Source organism: Cibotium barometz, chromosome 45 (assembly GCF_041138505.1).
Source record: "Cibotium barometz isolate CiBa-2024 chromosome 45, ASM4113850v1, whole genome shotgun sequence".
In the NCBI taxonomy this organism is placed as follows: domain Eukaryota; kingdom Viridiplantae; phylum Streptophyta; class Polypodiopsida; order Cyatheales; family Cibotiaceae; genus Cibotium; species Cibotium barometz.
The window spans coordinates 48,728,280-48,749,945 of NC_141090.1; the positions used below are offsets into that span (position 1 = coordinate 48,728,280).

The 21,666-nt window shown below is 40.9% G+C and overlaps 1 protein-coding gene across 1 annotated transcript; it reads right to left on the reverse strand.

Moving 5' to 3' along the window:
* Positions 1 to 1,984: 1,984 nt before the first annotated feature.
* On the reverse strand, positions 1,985 to 19,903 carry LOC147612843 (protein TPR3-like). Its single transcript, XM_086783574.1, has 17 exons — positions 19,890 to 19,903; positions 19,637 to 19,712; positions 17,438 to 17,609; positions 17,287 to 17,369; positions 16,896 to 17,098; positions 16,695 to 16,804; positions 10,260 to 10,311; positions 4,413 to 4,523; positions 4,171 to 4,329; positions 3,906 to 4,080; positions 3,681 to 3,810; positions 3,462 to 3,583; positions 3,149 to 3,299; positions 2,946 to 3,055; positions 2,742 to 2,811; positions 2,525 to 2,598; positions 1,985 to 2,206 (listed from the first exon to the last, which is right to left on the reverse strand). Exons 1-17 carry the CDS (start codon positions 19,901 to 19,903, stop codon positions 2,000 to 2,002), a joined length of 2,019 nt encoding a protein of 672 aa, XP_086639700.1. The 3' UTR covers positions 1,985 to 1,999.
* Positions 19,904 to 21,666: the final 1,763 nt, after the last annotated feature.

The following is a 21,666-nucleotide window of genomic DNA, read 5'->3' on the forward strand; positions in this document are numbered from 1 at the left end:
CCAGATAAATAACACTTGCCTGCTCAATGTCTGTCAAGCATCCAAAGATGCTCCCACTGGCACAAAAGCTGTATGTACGAGCTCAAAAGCTCAACCAATGAGTAAGAAGCAATGTCGAACTCTTTTCCAATCCCCGATGGTCAATACCTCAAAGCATGTACCCAAGACATAACCCGAATAGCATAGGCATAAGCATACATGAGTAAAATAGCTTCAGCCCACTGTATGTCAGCAGTGATTCACTGCTCAAAACTGAGTATTCTCAGTCCTAAATCAGGGCCAAAATGATGGCAAACCATTAACATAGCATCTCCATACATGTAGACATCATACGGGCATCAATATGCATCAAGTGATCAATCCCGGTTTAGTACAGGGTTTAGTCCTTTCATGCTTATGTATGGTTTTCAACCAAGATCACCTGTTACAATAGGATTCTCAAGACTTTAGCATGATGCAGCACGTAATTTTTTGCAAGATATGCAGGAAATGTTACAAGTTGCAAAGGAATCTACTAGAAGTGCTCAAGACCGAGACAAGTTTTATTCTAATAGACATCGTTCACCCAGAGAGTTCTCTGAAGGAACGATGGTATATTTGCGAGTTCCGAAAGATTCCGAGACTTTACGGACAGGTAGATCTCTGAAATTATCCCCTAGATACTGTGGACCATTTCGTGTTACACGACGGATTGGTTCAGTTGCATATGAATTGGATTTGCCTTCTCATGTGAAAGTTCATCCTGTATTTCATGTCAGTAGACTTAAGGAAGTACTGGGTGGAGCAGATCAGTTAGTTACTCCTCAAGAAATTATAGATGTCGAGGACATGACATTTGTTTCACACGAACCTGAAAAGATTCTTGGATTTCGTGAATGAAGATTGCGTAATACGCTTATCAAACGGAATACAAGATCAAGTGGAAGGATCGTGTTGAGGAGGACGCTACATGGGAGACATTGACTACTCTTCAGAGAGATTACCCTAGCTTTTTAGTGAGCTCAAGAGTGAGCTCTTAGAGGAAGGGGAGTAGCTCGTGCCACAAAGAAATCAATGATGGATCTCTTGGCAACATCTTATGTGGGCTGGCCTTACCTCTCAAGGCTTGTCCTCTCAATCCTCCATCCCTATGTCATCTGAGCTCTATCACGTACCTCCCGAGACATCTGGTTCATCATACATCGCCCATGGCAGTGGCCCAAACCCCTCGTAAGAGGCAGTGAAATCTCCCCTGTATCTCATAATACGCTAGGCATCTAGACATATAGTGGGCCTCGTCCTTTACCTCCCCATGGAGCATACTCTCCATATCCCCTCCACTCGTAAGATGCCTCAGCTCTCCCAATCTCTACTCGGAAGCGGTGGGAGGATACTATGAGCTGACCAATCGCGATACGCATAACATGTGACATGTGCATCTGCATGTACCTCGGGATATCAAAGAATCCATCCCCAATGAGTCTCAAAAAATGCTATATGAAAAACTCAATTTGCATCCCTATCTCTGATGAGATGACACCCAAATCTAGCATATGTGTCAGCAGAGTAGATCAATCGGATAATCCGGTTGATCTCCTGTCATGAGAGGTCGAGGTGTGGAGAGTATAGATTGTACTGAAATGGAGGGAGATGATCCATCTGCAATCCATGTGCATGAAACCATTCATGCCTCCGAGTACCATACCTGCGAAGACAAGCAGTTGGGGATAGGTGTAATGACGCAAACTCAACAATCAAGAACTCCCATGCAATCAAGAATCTCTTTCTGGTTGGCTTTCAGTAGACAATGATATAGTCCTTGGGGGAAATGCAAGTGATCAGGCACAACCCTACCGCCCCCATACCCTAGAGGCTAGAGTAGATTAGGGACATGGGACCCTACCCCTTTCAGGGAATGCACCTAAGGTAAGCCTCATAAAAGGCCTTGCTCGTTAAATTGAAGTTATCTTATAAGACAAAAGGAAAGATAGTGACTAGACTAGGGTAGGACAATCATCAATCATAACAAGATTGCAAGTTTCATTTCTCTAATGTGTTTTGCTACACAAACATGCTGCTTAAGCCTTCGTTTTGCAAAGGCAGACCAGAAAACATGAGGTGAACTACAAACCTTAATAGACTTGTCATCCCCACATGTGATGATGCAGAGCTGTTTATTGGGATGAGAGAAGGCCAGGTCATTCACGCCACCCACATGTGCATCGATCTGCAAGAACAGACAGGTTGAAGTATGTGATCTCAGTCAAATATGTATCAATGTTACTTCATTCAACTCCCAGAATAATAACTGTATATGCATTTAACCCCATATGCAAGCATGCCAAAGAAGGGTGCACGGTCTTTGAGAGGGAAACAGCTACTTGTTAGCCACATAACACCACTAACCCCATAGATTTTTCATTGCAAATACTAATCGCAAACCTCACCTTCCACTCAGTGAGCATGGTATGAACAAACATCACATCCTGTAATTATTGATGCGCCATGACCCTACTTATAAAAAACAATCAAGCTTCAAACACACCTCAAGATGTGGGCGAAGATCAGTACCCCCCGTATAGGAATAAACATGAACAACATGTTTTGAAAATGCAACACCTGCAAGATTGATTTAGATGAATAGGGCATCCTTTGGAACCTGTTTTTAGGACTGCTGTGGCACAAGGGCACATACTACCACCACCAGTAAAACAAACACGACTATACAATACTTGCTTCTTTGATGATAAAGGATTCCTTACCCAGCAAATTCCCATCTGGACTCCACATGCATCTGTTCACAGAAACTGCAGGGTCCTCGACCATTGTAGCCTGTCATACAACACATTATATTAGAACCTTCCCAGCATCTCATGCAACTAGTTGAATTCAAATCAATATTTGGGTTATGGCTTAGCAAGCATCCGGGCTGTGGCACAGCTATAAATGGCGAGAGTGACTCGTACCTGCATGGGCATTGAGCACACAGTGAGATCCCAGACTTTGAAGGTTCTATGAGCTAGCCGATCTCTTGTGCCAACATCCCAAACGGCAATGTCACCCACATTCGTACCGACTGTTGTGAGAATACATGAAAACGTTTAGTTGTAAACAATGGTCGGAATCACCTTTAAACCCCCTCACAAACGTGAGATGATGAAAACCATACCAAGCAGTACTGTCTGCTGCACTGGGTGAAAATCCATGCTCATCACACATGAGCCTTGATTCAAAGTTCTAACAGCTGTCTTTGGCAGATCTTCAGAAGAATACATGCTAGTAGACTGATGCATCAATACTGGTCCAACAGGATAGTTGACCTGTGACAGTTAGAAACTCACTGAGCCCGATTAGACTACAGGCTAAGCCTGAAACATTGTTTATATGATCCTCTCAAGAGACATTCTAGCCACACTTTTTTACGGCCTACTCAAGGTGCTATCATATATCCAGCACAAATAGAAAGCAGCAGTAAATCAGACCTCCTCCATTGCTTGACCAACAGGGCGTGATCTCTTCATAATGTGCTCAGAATCCCCAGATTGGTAATCAACAGCAGTCGATTTGTTTGGCGGGGTCCTGGGTCGTTTCAGAAGAGCAGCAGCTGCAGAGAGTAGGCAAAAACCACAAGTCAAGTATATCACAGTCCTATGTGATGAAAACAATTTCATTTACTATTACTAATGACTTCCTCCTATTACCTCCTAGGTTGGGAAGAGCTCCAAGGGCAGCAGGTCCCGCACCCACAGCAACATTAGGAGCTGGAGCGTTGCTGTTTGCCATCCAGCCAGTCAAGGCACTTGCAGCAGGAGATGCAGTTGGAGGGAATGGCTGCATATCAAAAAAGAACAAAATGCATCTGCTAAAAATGCAAGTTCTTGAACCCAAAGCAAGTGTGTGCATAAATGGACCTTCAAAACACTTACATTGTGCGTGAGGGGAGGAAAAGCTCCAGCTTTTGGTAGTGCTCCAACGAGCGGGTTATTTGCAGGAGGCGGTGCACGAGCCCCGTTTGGAGGCCCACAGCTATGGTCTACAAAAAGGGTCTTGATGTCTGGATTAGGCCGAGGATTCTTGCACAATTGATGTTGCCAGTTCAGGCTGCAAGTAACATACCGTGCAATCTGAAATAAGCAACAGGCATTCTAACAGGCTTTCCACAGTGCCTATATGAGGCGGTTGAATGATTACCTCTGGTTAATTAAGGTCCTCAGGTGCGAAGCCTTCAAGGCAGGAAATGCAAGTTTGTCGCGAAATAAGGGATTGGCCTCAATAAGCTTCTTAAGCTCTAGAAGCATGATGCCTCGTGCAGACTTGGTATCTCCGTATTTGGAGAGCTGCTCATTCTCCCTGTGAGCTATCGAAAAGTCAGAACTTGAGGACAAAGGCACAAATACCTGTGCAGACATTAAACTGAAACAGAGTCTTATCACCTGAAATTTTCCAAGGTCAGTAGAGTGATCTCCTTGTACAATTCCTCATTGAAGGATGCAAAAATCTTGAGGTCTTTCACAAGAATGTCAACAGCCTTTCCCCTATCTTGTCTGAGACGGAAAACAGGGGTATGTAAGTGCAGGCACGTAAGTCTTCATCTTTACTATGAAATCTTTAGTAAGAAAAAACCGACAAATTGTTGAATCTGAGCAAATTAAATCTACCAGGTTCTATGTTTGGTGCAACGGCGTATGCGCATGTCTCTACAGATCACAGACAATGCGCACCTTAGAAATCTTCCACTTAATCAACACCAATAACCACAGGCCCCGCTGCCATTATATTATTAACCTTGGCCAATAATGTAAAAACCTAAACTAAGGAGCTTTATTAAGCTTAGTTAGCCAGCTTTATTAAGCTGCACAAAGATAGAGAAAGGGGGAAGCGGCGTCCAAAAGGAAGGAGGGAGTAGTAAAGAGAGAGCATCATTAAGTGAGATGTTTCTTTATTGCTTCTCTCTTTTACAGCAACTAATTTAAAACACTTCACTTCAAATTTAAAAAACGTTAAATAGAGTGTGGAGCAAAAAAAGAACTTTAAAGTGTGGGGCCGAAAAACACTACTAGATTTGAACCCTCTACCTAGACCCCAACAAAATTATGTCATACCACTAGAATAGTACCCTACTTCTAAAGTTTTGTGAATAAAAACACTCCTTATTTTATTTTTCCCAGGCACAATTGTAATACCCCTCCTTTCTTTTTAAAACTGTAAGTGAGATTTATATTAAAACCCATCCTTTTGAACGCACGTGCTACACCTACACGTCTATAAGGTGGAGGCCCCAGGCTCTATCAAGTCCACCAAAATCTCTGGAGAAACTGCGTTCTCTAACCCGTGAACTGATTTCTTCAGTTTACTGACATGGAAGACAGGATGAACTTGAGAACTCTCCGGTAACTCAAGTTTGTAGGCTACGTCCCCAATCTTCTTAAGGACCTTGAAAGGACCGCAATATCTAGGAGAAAGTTTATCACACTTTCCCGTTTGCATGGTTGCTGACTGCGCAGGAACCTTTAAAAATACAAAGTCACCTTCTGCAAAGGTCACTTGTCTGCGTCCTTTATCGGCAAATGTATTAGCGTGATTCTGTGCGCTACGGATGCTCTCGCGTGCAGCTTTGAGCATATCATTTATATCTTCAAGGAAATCCTTGACAGATTGAATCTTCTCCTTTTCTAGGCCTACAGCCATCGGAGATCTCGGCTGGAATCCATACATTAACATGAATGGTGTAAATCCAGTCATCGCGGAATGCTTGGAGCTGTTATAAGCAAACTCCAATATGGGCAAGTACTTTTCCCAATTAGATTGCTTCTTACTAACATAAGAACGCAACATATCCTCTAGAATTTGGTTAATTCTTTCAGTTTGACCATCAGACTCCGGATGATCTGCTGTACTCATACTCAGAGTAGTATCCAACTTTTTGAAGACTTCCCTTCAAAAATGATTGTTGAACTTTCTTTCTCTATCCAACACTATATCTGCGTGCAGGCCATATAGCTTGTAGAGATGTTCAATAAAGAGTTTTGCCAACTCTGGCGTTTTAACAGTTTTCTTTGTGGCAATAAACTTTGCCATTTTAGTTAACCTGTCCACCACTACCACCCACACCGAGTCATTCCCTCGACTCGTCTTGGGTAAACCGGTAATGAAATCCATGGAAATGCTTCCCATTTCCCTTGAGGAATCTGCAGTGGTGGACGGAGAGTCCTCCAATCTTAAGACGTTCATGTTTATTGACCTGGTACTTACTGCATTTCAGCACATAAGTTTGGACGTTCTTAAACAAAGTAGGCCAATAAAAGTGTCTTTTTACTAGTGCATAGGTCTTCTGAATCCCAGGATGACCCGCACTTGGACTATCAAAACTATACCCCAAAGACTCGGCTAGCCTCTTCGGACTAACTCTCGCTTCGCTACCCGCTTCGCTACCCGCCGCACCTACGGCCAGTCTCTCCGGACTAGCATTACGTGCCGGCGAGGAAGGTGGGCGCGGCTATGACAAAGTGTGTACGCGTACAGCACGCCAGACCTCTGTAAAGACAGGATCATGCTCACACAAGCCATGATTTGGTATTTCAACCAAAACCTTAAGGCAAATTTCATGCCTTGATTTTGCATCATGTCATTAGCACAGAAGCTAATGTACTGGAGAGCACTCTAGTAGCGCAATTTCTCAGACCATGCTACTAGATATTTGTAGACTACGCTACCATGTTGCATCACCAACTTGTTAAAACTTCTCCTTGGAAAGCTCTGATACCAGTGTTACATTCCCGTAACGCCGCTAACGGGCATTACCACAAGAGGGGACGGCCTCTGGCTCACCACCCATTACCACAAGAGGGGACGGCCTCTGGCTCACCACCCAGCCATAGAGGAAGAATGAGGATTGCCCCTCATCCCCCAGGCTATATAGTGTGTGGCCTGCCGTCCACACTAGCCTGGCCGCCCATGACTCTGCATGGGCGTCCTCTCCCACTGAACCCCGGACATGGCCATCCGGTCTGCCGTCGGTCACACAGGCATTACAACCTACGTGACAAAAAGGGTGAAGAATCAGGGTATAATGTGAGCTGTGATAGTATTCCGACATCGATCCGAGCCAATTTAGAAGCGGTTGTCGATGCATGTCTTATGGAGGATAATCAATTGCTATTCAAGGCTGATACAGAGATTGTGGAGGCTGTTTATGCTAAATTGGGATTGCAAAAAGCCATTAGTGAGGATCCCTCTATCTCCTTCCCTATCTATATTTCTCTCTCCCTCCCCCCCCTCTCTCTCTCTCTCTCTCTCTCTCTCTCTCTCTCTCTCTCTCTCTCTCTCTGCATTCCCTATCTCTATCCCCCTCCCTCCCTCCCTCCCTCCCTCCCTCCCTCCATCTCCATATCTCTCACTCTCTCCCTCTCTATCATTCTCTCTCCCTCTCTTTCTATCACCCTCCCTATCTCTATCTCCCTCTCTTTCTATCACCCTCCCTATCTCTATCTCCCTCCCTTTCTCATTCATATTACAAGACACTTCAAAAACACTTGCACTTGCACCCTCTCTCTCTCTCTCACACACACACTTGCATACAAACACATTAATTCCATAAAAGATATTATAAAATCACTTATTATTTCCATTAATCCATTAACATTACAAAAAAATTAGAGAGAATATAGAGTTTTTTAACACACACATGAACTCATACATGTTAAGGAATTTATTTAAGAAAGGGTATATAAGAGAGCTCTCTTTGTCATACATCAAAATTATACAACATCACATATCCGCCATGTTATTGTTATTATTCTACATGTTTGAAGGAAGATGGTAAGGGTAAGGGTCTTAAGGGTGAACGAGACCTCGAGAGAGTGAGTGATAGAGAGTCCCCATCTTAATGCGATTGAGTGAAGAATGTTAAGGTAATTGGGTGACTCTCTCTCTCTCTCTCTCTCTCTCTCTCTCTCTCTCTCTCTCTTGCAATAGAAGAATTAAAGTTACCAAAATTCCAATTGACTAAGAAGGGCATATATATTTTGAGTTCATAATAAGAAAAAGAGGAGAGCAGTACAACTTAGCACATGTGGGAAAAAGATAAACAACTTCACACATATGTGAAAAAGATAAACAACTTAGTACAACTTGGCAAATGTGTTAATGGGAATAAAAAAGAGACGGGGATTACAACTTGGCTTTTTATAAAGAAGCCTAACTTATCAAGTTTACATATGAAAAAGGAACTTAGGCAAGGGTGCCACCTAGACCATGAAAACCACTCACAAATAAAACCTAAAAATTCATTATTCTATATTTGGGTAGGTTCTATTGTGAGACAAGGCATTATAGAGGTCTTTTTCAGAGAGGATTGGTTGCTCATGGTCTCGTCGTTGGGCATGACATAATACACAAAGTAATTGCATGTGCCCACACACAATGCAACCTTTGAGCAATTAATGACAAAGAAGCCTTCCATCTCTCTCTCTCTCTTTACTCTCTCTCTCTCTCTCTCTCTCTCACTCTCTCTCTCTATACCACTCTATCTCTCTCCTCTCGCGTGGCATAGACGTAGCATTGCCACGTGTATGCCATGTCACTGCACACACACACACATGGTAATGCCACACACGCGTGTGTGTCTGTGTACAGTGACATGGCATACACGTGGTAATGACACGTCTATGCCATGCAGGAGGAGAGAGAGAGTGGTGAGAGAGAGAGAGAGAGAAAGAGAGAGTGTCTATGTGCACACGTAGAGAGAGAGAGAGAGAGAGGGAGAGAGAGAGGGATAGAGAGTGTGTGTGTGTGCACGTATAGAGAGAGAGAGAGAGAGAGAGAGAGAGAGAGAGAGAGAGAGAGAGTGAGTGAGTGAGAGTGAGAGAGAGATTGCTCAAGAGATGGAAATTGTAGGAGGTAGGATGTTTATATATTTTTTTTATTAAGGATACCCAGCTTGTGAAGGGAGGTAGATCCATGATATATACATTGCAAGCATTATTTGAGTGAGTTTAAGGAAGGCTATGCTTATGACATCATGCACCGAATGTATTGCACTCACAATTATTCAAAGCCAAGAAATCAAGCAAATATTGACAAAAATAAACCCATGTAGTATGTTATGTAATACTATTCATGTTGTCCTCATAGCTTCTCTCTCCACTACTTAAAGATTAAGGTCTTCTTACCAACATTCTGAGTTAAGACAGCAAGGAAAGTGGGCTTGGATAACAAATAATTAGAACCCACTAAAGATTCCTTCAAAAGTTAAGGGATTTAACCCAATGGTCAAAAGAGAAAATATAGAATGACTTCCCATGTATACAATGTGGAATTTATGAATTTGGGCTATCTAACTGGAAGTTTAAGTGTGTTAAAATCAGTATATGCTATGGTTTAAAAGATTTAAGACCTTATTTCGATGAAATGTTGTCTGAGGACCTTTCCACACTTAGGATGCTAAGATTTACAAGCTTAAGAACTTATATAGATTAATAGTTGTTTGAGGCCCTTACCACACATCAGATCCCATAATATAGAATTATGTTTAAGCAACATAGAATATTTTCTTTGAAAGCACAAGGGATAATACATTACCATCAGTAGTGTATCTAATAAACCTAGCACTAATGAAATGCCTAAGTGTAGACATAGTTTTGCACTACAGGCGTGCAAATTTAAACTCCAAAATTAAAAACTTTAAGTGATAGGGAAGCTGAGAATCAGATTAATTCTAGCTTACCGTTACATGTTTGAGAACAAGAATGGTATAAGAGTTGTAGAACCAGTGTTGCTCATTTGGGGAAAGAATGTATTGTCTTCTTCAGTAAACCCCAAAACACACACACACACACACACACCATCTTAACTGTGTACATCAAAAGGCCCTCCCCCCCCCCCTCTCTCTCTCTCTCTCTCTCTCTCTCTCTCTCTCTCTCTTTCTCTCTCTCTCGACCTCTCTATGTATCCATCAGCCAACTGTAATTTCATGCATGTTTGCCTTAAGGCTAATCTTCCCCAAATTTCCCATACCGTTTTCGTGGCAATTGCGACACCTGCTCCACAATCTAGGATAGCTAAATTGTTACGCCCAGCATATTCCACTGGTAGGGTTGTGTTTCCATCATTTCCCTCGTAATATTCCCCTACTTTATTCAATGGTACTGACTCAATGGTTTGTTTTTTCTCTTCTTTTACTGACTGTTCCATTTCATTTTGTCTCTTTTTGCTTGCCGCTCTTCTCACCTTTCGTGCTTTCCAACTATTTCGGTGGCTCCTTGCTCCTACATGTGACTCACCTCTGCTCCATTGCATCCATGTTCCATACTTTTGCTTTCTTATGTTGCTCACCTGCATTAAAAACAAAAGATAATTAAACTCTATATTATACATATATTTAGTAACACATGTTTGGGATTCAAAGGTTAAGTCCTCTAGTAGACCCACTCCAAAAGTTCCCCTTTCTTAGAAAAATCTTGAGAATTGAGAAGCACCCTAACCCATGCCCAGAAATTGATTTTACCATAAGATGCAATAGAAAAGATCACCAGGGCTTTGTAGACTAATGTCTCCATGAAGAATGGCCATTATAAGTGTAGGGGAATTTATCGGGACATCTTTTGAAAAACCCACTACACTACCTCACTTGTCAAGCAACCTCAAAATCTATGTCTTTTACATTTATAGACTATAAAAGGGTAGCTCGGTGATTTTTTTGGGGTTTTTTGATGGAGTTCGTGGGAAAACAGCTAATGTAGCTAGAGCAAATGCATGGTTAGAGATAGTGGCAAGCAATGTACCTGCCCCTTGCTCTACTAGAGAAATCTCCTCCTCTTCGTGCTGATTCTGTTGCTAGAGAGTAGACTCCAGTTCCCTTGGTTTGTCCATAGCTTCAGCATGATACTTTGAGCAATCTTCTGGTGCCTTTTACAACTCCTAGAATAAGTTGTCCTTTTCTATCTTATGCTTGAGGTTGAGTCTGCCTTCTTCTTCATTCTATTTTTGAAGTTGTTGTACCAGGCTTTCCTTGGCTTCTTGTAGTCTATGCTCCAAGTCACTACATTATTCAGTTAGTTCTTTTACCTTAGCCATCTTACTTTGAGCCTGGTTCCAGTCTGTTGTGTGACCAAGGTAAATTCTTTGCTTGAAATTTTCAACTCTTTTAACAGATCATGCTTTTGTTTGTGTACCTTGTTATAATGTTCCCTTTGCTTACTAGCATTTGACAACAATTTTCCCTCTTTTAGATTGGCCACCAACTCACTGATTTTATCTGCGTGGTTGGATGATTCTTGGAGTTGGGCTTTGAGCTATGTGTTATTTGAGTATGCTATTGGTCAATAACTTGTTGCTTATTAAGTGCATGCTGTTTGTAAAATTCTGCAAAAGGTTAAGTACCCTTGTCAACTCTAAAAGATGTAGCTTGGATTCCTCCTCTACTTGTTCTATGTCCAGGCCAAATAGAGCGACTACCTGTTGTTGTACTTGTTACAGTTTAGGGTTTAGGACTTCCTTTGCAATTCTTTGCTCTTTATTTGAATGTTAGATTGTATGGACACTGCCTCAGGCATTTGAGTGGTCATTCAAGAATCCATTTTTCTCTTACCTTTAGGGCCAGCTATTAGTGCTGATGACTAACATAGACTGTGCTTGTGGAGATATTGCAATAGGGATTTTCGTGCACATGGATAACGATTCACCATGCACAATTCACCATGCACATGTAGGTTGGTTCTACCCTTAGAGCCTTGATCTCCCTGGTCTTGCCTTTGAGCCTCTTGTCTTATGAGAGTTGGAATGTTGACACCTGCTTCTTTAAGGACCTTTCTTGCCCCAAATTCCAAAACTTGATGTAGAAGATAAAGATTATCAAAATTGTACTTATGGTCTGCACAATAAGGGTTGTTAAAGATTATATGTGCCCAATCCTCCTCACAGCCTTCCGCCACCATAAAAATAGCCTGAGAGTTTAACCTATCATGTCTATCAATGTATTTCACCTGAGTGAGAAAACTGATTGCTCTCCATTCTATTTCTATTGTATTATCCCTGATTTGTGTAAAGAATTCTCCATGCGGTGACTTACTCCATTTTTTCATGTGTGTAGTGATATTTATGGTGCCTGGTTTGACTTTTGAATATGACACCCCTAAAGGTAGGCCGAATCTTTCAATGATTAACTTTCTGTGCAACTTAATGTCAGCCTCATAGTGTCCTGTGTTACTGCACCCATAGCTCTGTCTGTAACACAAGAGTTTAGGAATTCAGTTTATCATAGTAAGGATTGCAGGAAGCTGCCATCTTATCCAAGCTAGTTGCCTACAATTTCTTCATTACACCATTTTCCTTAAGAACTGAGTAGCATTCTGCTGCATGGTAGATAAACGACCAGGGATCTTTTTTTGTATTATTTTGGAACACTCGAATGCATATGTGTTCTCCATTTGTACCTGCATCACCCAACCAACTAGATTAATGACCATGCTTTGTTACCCAACCTTCAGAATCCTTTAATGACTTATCCAATACCTTTGGTATTCCTTTTAACCTCTTGTGTTGTCCCTACTATTTTGACTCCTTATTAGACACAACATGTTTCCTTGACATCTTTGCATTCAATTCAGTGCTTGATTGGGTGTTCTGGGACATTTTTGTTGCAAACAAAACCTCTTATTAGTAAGAAAATGTTGGGTTTCATTTTCTCTACTTGTTGGTCTTAATCAATATGTAATGTAGTAGCCAAGTTTCTCGGCGAATGACACTATACCCTTTCGGACAGGACTAGAACTTTTGATTGGAAAAATAATAATATCCCCATTTTGGGGCGAGTTCCAATGCCTCCCCTGCCTAGACCAAGTACACCCCTCTACGAGTGTGTATACCCAAATGAATGCAATCATTACAGCTATAGAGGGTGGGTGGACAAGAATAGTCAGAATTTTTTGAAGTGTTAAGAATTGTGAAATTAGGAGTGCAGGTAGTCCATGTATAGTGACTTCCATACCCATGCGGTCTCTAAGTCAGGAGTTTGTAACAAAATACAAGATTTTGCATATTGTGGAAAATTTTGGAAAAATCTCGATAGAGTCTCCTTTTTTATTTTGGATAAATTTTCAATTTTGACTTGTCAAACAAGCATAAATATGTAATAGATGACAGATAGGGAAGGAAAAACTTACCCATGTGAAAAATAAAAAGATCACATACATACCAGAGGAGGGTGAAGTTATATGAGTGGAAGCTCAGAATTTACTGATTGCTCACTCTAATTTGGTGCAGTTTTACCTGATTTAAAACTAGAAAGTTTTATTAGTCTGAAGCTTCATGGACAGAGGTAGACTATCAACAATTGAAACAAAGTTGATGAGTGTGAAGTCATAGTTATCTACTAATACGCCCTTGTCTTGGCCAAATTGTAACTATTGACTATTGAGCCTTGTTGATCTGTCTGACCAAGAACGCTTTGGTATGCATTGGTTTTCCACCAAACTTTGAAAATAAGTTAGTAGGAGGCTAAGTGCTATTGTCTATACCCAAAAGAGGCATGGAGCTGGAGGGTAGGTTGCGGATAAGATCATCAATTATCTTTAGGTCATTAGCTGATAACCCTTGATCCACTACTAGTTTACCCTTGTCTTTCTGATTTTGTGGGCACAGATATCCCTCTTTATTCCATGTATTTGCATAGAGCTTAACTGTTGGCTCGCATCATTGAATAGCGGTTTTAGTATTGATGGCTCTAGAACTTGCTTTCGTAGACCTATCCTTGACCTTGTGTGCTTCCACTATCTGCAAATCCATAGCCGATGCTTTCCAAGTAATAGGGCACACGTTCCCTGTTTGGATCCACTTTGCATACTTAGGGCCGTAGATCAGCCAATAAAGTCTTTTTCAGCTGGACACAGGGGTGGATTTTCTCTTCCTTCCAGATGAAGTTGGTTTGACAGCATGTGGACTCAACTCATCATTTGTAGAGAGCTTATCGATTTTAGACTTGGGTACCCAAAAGAAGTTCTTGGTGTGTGCCAAGGCTGGACATTTCAAGTCTTTTTTGGCAACCCATTTGTATTTTTGAACAGTAGGTGAGGACACCAAGGTTGGAACTGAGGAATATTTGCTATGGGTAGGCCATTCATTGTTGCTTAAAATTTTCCTTTCCTTGGGCAATAAGACTTCCCAGTCCGGTTCAAAAGTTGCTTCCTCATCTGAAGAGTAGTTGTCTGAAAACCTTGCCCATTCAATGGGTGCACACATATGGTACATTTTGGCATCTGACACCTAATTCGACAAATAGACAGTTTGATTGCCTAAGGGTAGGCAAGCCACAAATGTATGAGCTTTCCATTGAATTTCCAAGACATATCTAGTCATCCAATTGCTACATATTATGACTTCCTCCTTCATTTCCCCTGCATTCATGACACGAAAAATACCTTCCCACAAGATCATTGTTAATACAATAAGACACATTTAACAAGCCAAGGCACTTGGAGACACAAACATTGAACAAAATCAATGCTCAGCTTGAGTCTTGAGGTGTTTGTTTACCCATTATAGCCCAAGTTTCATAAGATATAAGGCTTAAATCAGCTCTCGTGTGTTTCAAGTAAACATAATGAAGGATACAATGTGTTCATGGCACGAAATCCTAGGTACACCTGTCTTGGTGGGATATATTCATGATTTTATCAGTTGTGGCTAGCCACATTGCAGTTTTAAATAGATAGCCTATTATATTGTTGTTTTCTTTTCTCAGCAGCATGAGCCCTAGCTTCCAGCCGAGTGAGCTTCTTTTTCTCTTTCTCCTCATGTTTCCTTAGTTTAGATTCATGGATGGCTATAAGAATGGTTTCCGTAAATGGTCCATAAAACGTATGCAACTTGCTCTTATGTCAAAAGAGGTACGCCATGTAAGGTTTCTAATCTGCCGAGGCACAATTAGTGAGTTCAGAAATTCTAGCCATGTCCAACATCTTGAGTTTTCATTTGTTTTTTTTGACCGCATACATTAGTACTAAGTCACCTTACTTGAAGACTTTTTTACTCAAGTGGTTGTCAAACCATTTCTTTCTTCAAAGCTTTTTAACATATAATCCATAGGCTGCACGAAGTCTAGTCTCTCAAGGCATTCTAATTGGAATAACCTCTCGGATATCTCATTTCCCTCAAGTTTTTTTGAAATTGCCACTCTTAAAGAGGGCACAATATATTCCATAGGCATAACTGCCTCCAACCCATACACCATATGAAAGGGAGTCATTCAAGTAGCACTCTTACAGGATGTTCTATAGGCGCAAAGAGCATCATGAAGCTTTTGTTCCCAATCATTTCTTTGTTCATTTAGTATTTTGGTCAATATGGTGCATAAAGTCTTGTTAGTACTTTCTACTTGCCCATTGGCTTGAGGATAGTATGGTGAAGATTTTCTATTAACTACCATGAGCTCAGCCAGGAGAAAAGTAATCACCTCATTGATGAAATGAGTTCCTCTATCACTTACAAGTTCCAGTGGACAACCATATCGAGTTATGATATTTTTGTACAAGAATTTGGCAGTATTTCAAGCGTCAGCTTTCACAGTGGCACGGGCCTTTAGCCATTTTGAAAAATAACATGTTGCCACTATAATGTACCTTGCCTGAGATGCTTTTGCACATCACGACTGATAGGTCCAACAAAATCCACCCCCCACTTCTGGAAGACTTGTAGAGAGTAGACTACAATTAAGGGCATACGATCCTTGTTATGAGTCACGAATCTTTGGCACTCTTCACACCTCTTGACAAATTTTGAGGCATCACCAAAGAGTGTTGGCCACCATAGGCCTGATTGAAGCACTTTTTGTGCAGTGGTTTCTATGGCAAAATGCCCACCGCCTAGTTTGTTATATGAGATTCTTCAAGGACAGCTACATAGTTCGACTCAAGCACACATCTCCAAAGAACTCCATCCTTGCTAACTGATATAATTACCCCACAATTAGCTAATATGGTGCCACCAACTTAATTAATCACCGTGCCTATTCTTTAGACAATTCATGATTCATAGGTAGCCCATTCATTAAAAAGTGCACAATGTCAAAGCTCCATTCTAGAACTATGTCTATTTGAAATAAACAAGCATCGGGCAAGTCATTGTCAATGCCTACCAAAGGTTCACCATTGGTTACTTTGGATAGATGATCTAGAAGCACATGTGATGATCCGTTCCTCACAGTGATAGAGAAGTCAAACTCCATGAGGATTAATAGCCACCTAGTGATCCTTCCTGTGGTACAAGGTTTGTTAAACCCAGTAGAGGGGGTTTGATGGTCTACAAAAAACACAAATTTATTTGCCAACAAATAGTGCCTAAGCGTTCCATTTATGTGGTCATATAGTTCTGTTCAGCCTCATTTAATTTTCTACTTGTAAATCCTATAGGGAAATCCATTTTGAGTTCACCTAGTTGGGAAGTATACATCCTATTGCATAGGCGAAGGCATCAATGTGGACATGAAAAATCACATCCCAAAAGGAGTGTAAAGAATTGGGGCTGAAGCTAGTGCCTTTTGAAATTTCTCATAATTCTTGGCATTCATTCGTCTAGACAAAAAATATCAATAGTTTGTACAATGCCACAGGCTATATCAGCATACATGTATATAACTCGTGAAGTAATAGCCAACATGACCCATAAACCTTTGTACTCCCTTGGCATTTGTAGGACGAGGTAATTCTAGAATTCTACTAGACCTTGGTGACTGCAGACATTAAACACAGAGGCACATGTCATTGCATCTAGAAGGATGCCCTCATGTTGCATCTCTTCAAAGCTTGCTCGGCGTGACCTTCTTGTGCATATCCTGCAATCAGTGCACTCCAAGAGACACATTTCGAGAAGGCAGCCCATTGAGCACTTGTCGCGCCTTTCAGAGAGCACCACACTTTGCATACATGCCCACTAGAGCACCACCCAGCGAACTGTTGTTGTGCAACAACCCCTGCCTTGCAATCTTGTCATGGATTTGTTTACCCTTGTCAGCTGCTCCAATCGTGGCACATGCTTTCAAGATGCACACGTAGGTCACTGCATTTGAAAGAATGCCGTCATGTTGCATCTCTTCAAAGAAGTCCAGCGTGACCTTCTGGTGCATATCCTGCAATCAATGCAGTCCAAGAGACAACAGTCTGAGAAGGCAGCCCATCAAGCACTTGTCGCGTCTCTACGAGACAGCACCGCACTTGGCACACATGTCCACTAGAGCACTGCCCAGCGCAATGTAACCCTTGGCTTACAATCTCATCATGGATTTGTTTCCCTAGCTGCTCCAATAGTGGCACATACTTTCAAGATGCACGCATAGGTCACTGCATCTGGAAGAATGCCCTCACGGTTAAGTCCTTGCTGGGAGTGATCTTGTGCATGTCCTGCAATCAGTGCATTCCAAGAGACAATATTCCACGAAGGTGGCCCATCGAGCACTTTGAGACAGTACCGCACTTGGTATACATGTCCACTAGAGCATTGCCCAGCACAATGTCATTCTGCAACCACCTCTGCCTCACAATCTCGTCATGGATTTGTTTCCCCTTGTCAGCTGCTCCGATTGTGGCACAAGCTTTCAAGATGAATGTGTAGGTCACTACATCTGGAAGGATGCCCTCATGCTGCATTTGTTCAAAACAATCTAAAGCATTTTGGATGTGCCCCTCTTGGGCATAGCCAGCTATTAATGCAGTCCATGTCGCGCCTTTGAAACAGCACCGCACTTGGCATACATATCCACTAGAGCATTGCGCAGCACAATGTTGTTCTTCAGCAATCCCTGCCTTACAATCTTGTCATGGATTTGTTTCCCCTTGTCAGCAGCTCCAATCGTGACACATGCTTTCAAGATGCACACATAGGTCACTGCATACACACACACACACACACTTTTGTCACCTTGAACCTCTTAGAACAGCACAAAAATTGGCACTTTGAGGCAATATCTAGGAAGATCCATTGGAGATGAGAATTGGTGGGCATATAAAACCCATAGTGAGGATCCCAATTATAAAAGATGATCACAAAACAAGGTCAGTTACTCTAAATTCAGGTGGAAGGATATATCGCAGGTATTAGATGTCCCATATTTTTTAGCATGATAATTTAAAAAAAAAAATCCTTATAACTTTCACCTCATAGATCTAATGACCAAGCCATTTTGCAGGCCAAATATATAGTATGTGTACAACTTAATTTGATTTATTGGGATTTTTTAATGTATTTCGCTAATTTTTATTCTTTTAAAAAAACTCTTAAAAAAGTCTCAATTTGGCTCCCACCAACTTTATGTGTGTGTGGAATAAGAGAGAGTAGGTACTAACGATTTTGTGTGTGTGTGGCATGAGAGAGAGAAATTCAGATCACAAGAGGATGCTCATGGAATTCTCCAATTATGGAGGGGGTGAGGGTAAAAAGGATACAGGTTTTCCCAACGCTATAAATGATGCACTCTTTCTACAGGTGTTGGATTGTTTTGGAAATGCTTTGGGGCATGCATTTATATGTTTTATAGCAAGGTCAATGCTATGTATTGTCTTATGTGAGGTGTTTTACTACCTTCATGGACTTAGACAATGGGATGATATGCATGTTGATGGTGATAAGTAGCATGCACACTCCTATGATGTTATATATGGTGATAAAGATGCCAGGGGTTTAAAGGACATTATGACTGATGATGTGGGTAAGATGAAAAATGCCTTTTTTGCATCTTTGAAAGGATGCAAAGATGCATTGTCAGGTTGCTATAATGGTTTGGGATCCAGGAGGTCCTAGACATGGAGATGACTTGCATTTTTTAAAATCACAGGAATGCCCAGATGAAGATTAACCTACATAGCAACTTGGTGGCACATACCGGAGGATGTGCAAGTTTAGAGGGGGTGGATGTCGTGTTGTGGCATGTCCATGCAGGGAAAATGTGCCTAGTTACCATCTTATGTGATTCTAGATACATGGACATGCTACCAGTGATATACATATTGTACATATGCTTTGCAATGTTAGCTTTTGTGGGTACTAAAGGGTAAGTGACAGGGTTTAGAGTAATCTCGTGTGAATAAATGCCTAGCAATGAGGTTTTTGTTGGGCATCTACAGCCTCATGAGGGACAGTTTTTAATGGAAAGCAAACATGACCATGTAACTAAATGTGGTGAACATGGTTTAATGTGGGCAGTTACCGAGGTCTAGTAGAAGAGGGATAAGCACTTCTTATAAATATGAGTACCTCAAATATAGTGTGAGTTCATGACAAGGGTGTTACAATTGCATGGTTAACCCTTTTTGGGCATGGCAGTGCACTTTAAACAAAAAAGGAAGAAAGAGGGATTCCAAATATTATGCCATCTTCTAATGTGCCTTCGAATGGGCAGTAGAGCTAGGCAAAAGCAATGGACCAGCTTATGTTTTCATGTAAATATTTATGCAGTAGTTGGCATGCCAGAAAAGGCCAGAGACATTGAAGTCAAGAGAATAAGGAACAAAGCATGGAAGCTTCGAGGGTGTAGTTCATGGACTGATCCAAATAATAAGGTGCATGAATTGTGTTGTTGGGAAAGGATGCTTCCATTTTGGCAGTAGCTGATTCCCTTCAGAGTACTAGGAGGCTTGACATTGAGACCAGATACTTCAACCTTATTACATACCATGATCTCAGCTGTGCCATGGCCCATCTCTGCCTGCATGAAAATATGGCCTTGATCTGTATGCAGATCATAGTAACTTCATCCAAAGGCATTGTACATTCATGCTACAGTTGCATGGAGAAACATACAATCAACAGATCGCATACACACCACGAACATGTCTCAAATCAACTATGAGCAGTGATGCAATACTTCATGATCTGAATGTGCAAGCCACACCAGCTTGTCTTGCTATGGCCATTCTATTTTGTACCTCTGGTCTGCCATGCCTGCTATTCTCCATGACTATCTTCATGGCTTGAGTGGAATAGCTTCTCAACATGATTCTTGGCAACTTGCTGGTGTTCTCTAAGCTCTGCCATTATGCACCACTGGTCTGCCTTCATTCACCAGCCCCACCTAGTCCTACCAACTGATGTGATATGCCAAATTCTCAGAGCCATGTGTATGTCAAGCTGCTACCACTAGGACATGGCTTTTGATGATGTCATAGAGCTAGCACCATCATGATATTGAACAATGTTCTGAAAATTTGCAGCATGCTCAACTTGCTTAGGTACATTAGCCATCTAAAATCTAGCATCTTCATCAAGTATTTGATTATCTGATATCTGGTCTTATTCTAGTCTACTGGCTTAAATCATGGCTTGCTAGTCATATTTTTCATATACCATCTGGCATTGACCTCATATATCTACAGAGATAGCTTAATTGCACATATCCAATTGCTAATCCCTCTTGAAAAGAGGTTAATAATTCTCTATTTAATCATATTATCATGTTGTATTATTGAAAGAACCGCTGTGTTTTGATTAAATCTAGAGAGAAGGTCTAAATTCTGTATTTTTTAACTAATTCTAGAGAGATGGTGCATCTCTGCTCATTATTACACTTAACCATTTTGTACATATTTTATTTACACTAGGAATGATCATATTATCACTTTAGATTAAGTGATTTACCTCTGGGTTTTTATTAAATCTAGAGAGAAGGTCTGAATTCTGTATTTTTGAGTTAATTCTAAAGAGATGGTGCATCTCTGCTCATTATTAGACTTAACCCTTCTCTAAATATATTATATGCACTAGGAATGATCATATTATCACTTCAGATTAAGTGATTCATCTCTGAGATTTTATTAAATCTAGAGAGAAGGTATAAATTCTATATTTTTGAGCTAATTCTAGAGAGATGATGTATCTCTGCACATTATTAGACTTAAACCTTTTAAAAATATGTTATATGCACTACGAATGATCATATTATAACTTTATATTAAGTGATTCATCTCTGGTTTTTTATTCAATCTAGAGAGAAGGTCTAAATTCTATATTTTGAGTTAATTCTAGAGAGATAATGTATCTCTGATCATTCTTTGAGTTAACCATTTTGTACATATGTTATATGCACTAGGAATGATCATATTATCTTTTTATACTAAGTGATATATCTCTCATTTTTTATTAAATATAGAGAGAAGGTCTAAATTCTATATTTTTGAGCTAATTCTAGAGAGATGGTATATCTGTGCTCAGTATTAGACTTAACCCTTTTGTACTTATGTTATATGCACTATAAATGATCATATTATTACCTTAGATTAAGTGATTCATATTTTCTTTACGCTTAAATCTAGAGAGAAGGTTTAAATTCTATATTTTTGAGCCAATTCTAGAGAGATGGTGCATCTTTGCTCATTATTATACTTAGCCCTTTTGTAAATATGTTATATGCACTAGAAATGATCATATTATCACTTTAGATTAAGTGATTCATCACTGGTTTTTTATTAAATCTAGAGAGAAGGTCTAAATTTTATTTTTTTTGAGTTATCTCTAGAGAGATGGTGAGAAAAAGTGTTACATTCCCGTAACGCCGCTACGGGCATTACCACAAGAGGGGACGGCCTCTGGCTCACCACCCAGCCATAGAGGAAGAATGAGGATTGCCCCTCATCCCCCAGGCTATATAGTGTGTGGCCTGCCGTCCACACTAGCCTGGCCGCCCATGACTCCGCATGGGCGTCCTCT

Coding starts and splice junctions, on each gene's coding strand:
- LOC147612843 (XM_086783574.1), bottom strand. Junction 17,610..19,636: donor ATGGCACAGCTGAGATCATG/GTATGTAATAAG, acceptor GAACAAATGCAG/CATGAGGGCATCCTTCCAGA. Junction 3,811..3,905: donor TTCCTCCCCTCACGCACAAT/GTAAGTGTTTTG, acceptor TTTGATATGCAG/CCATTCCCTCCAACTGCATC.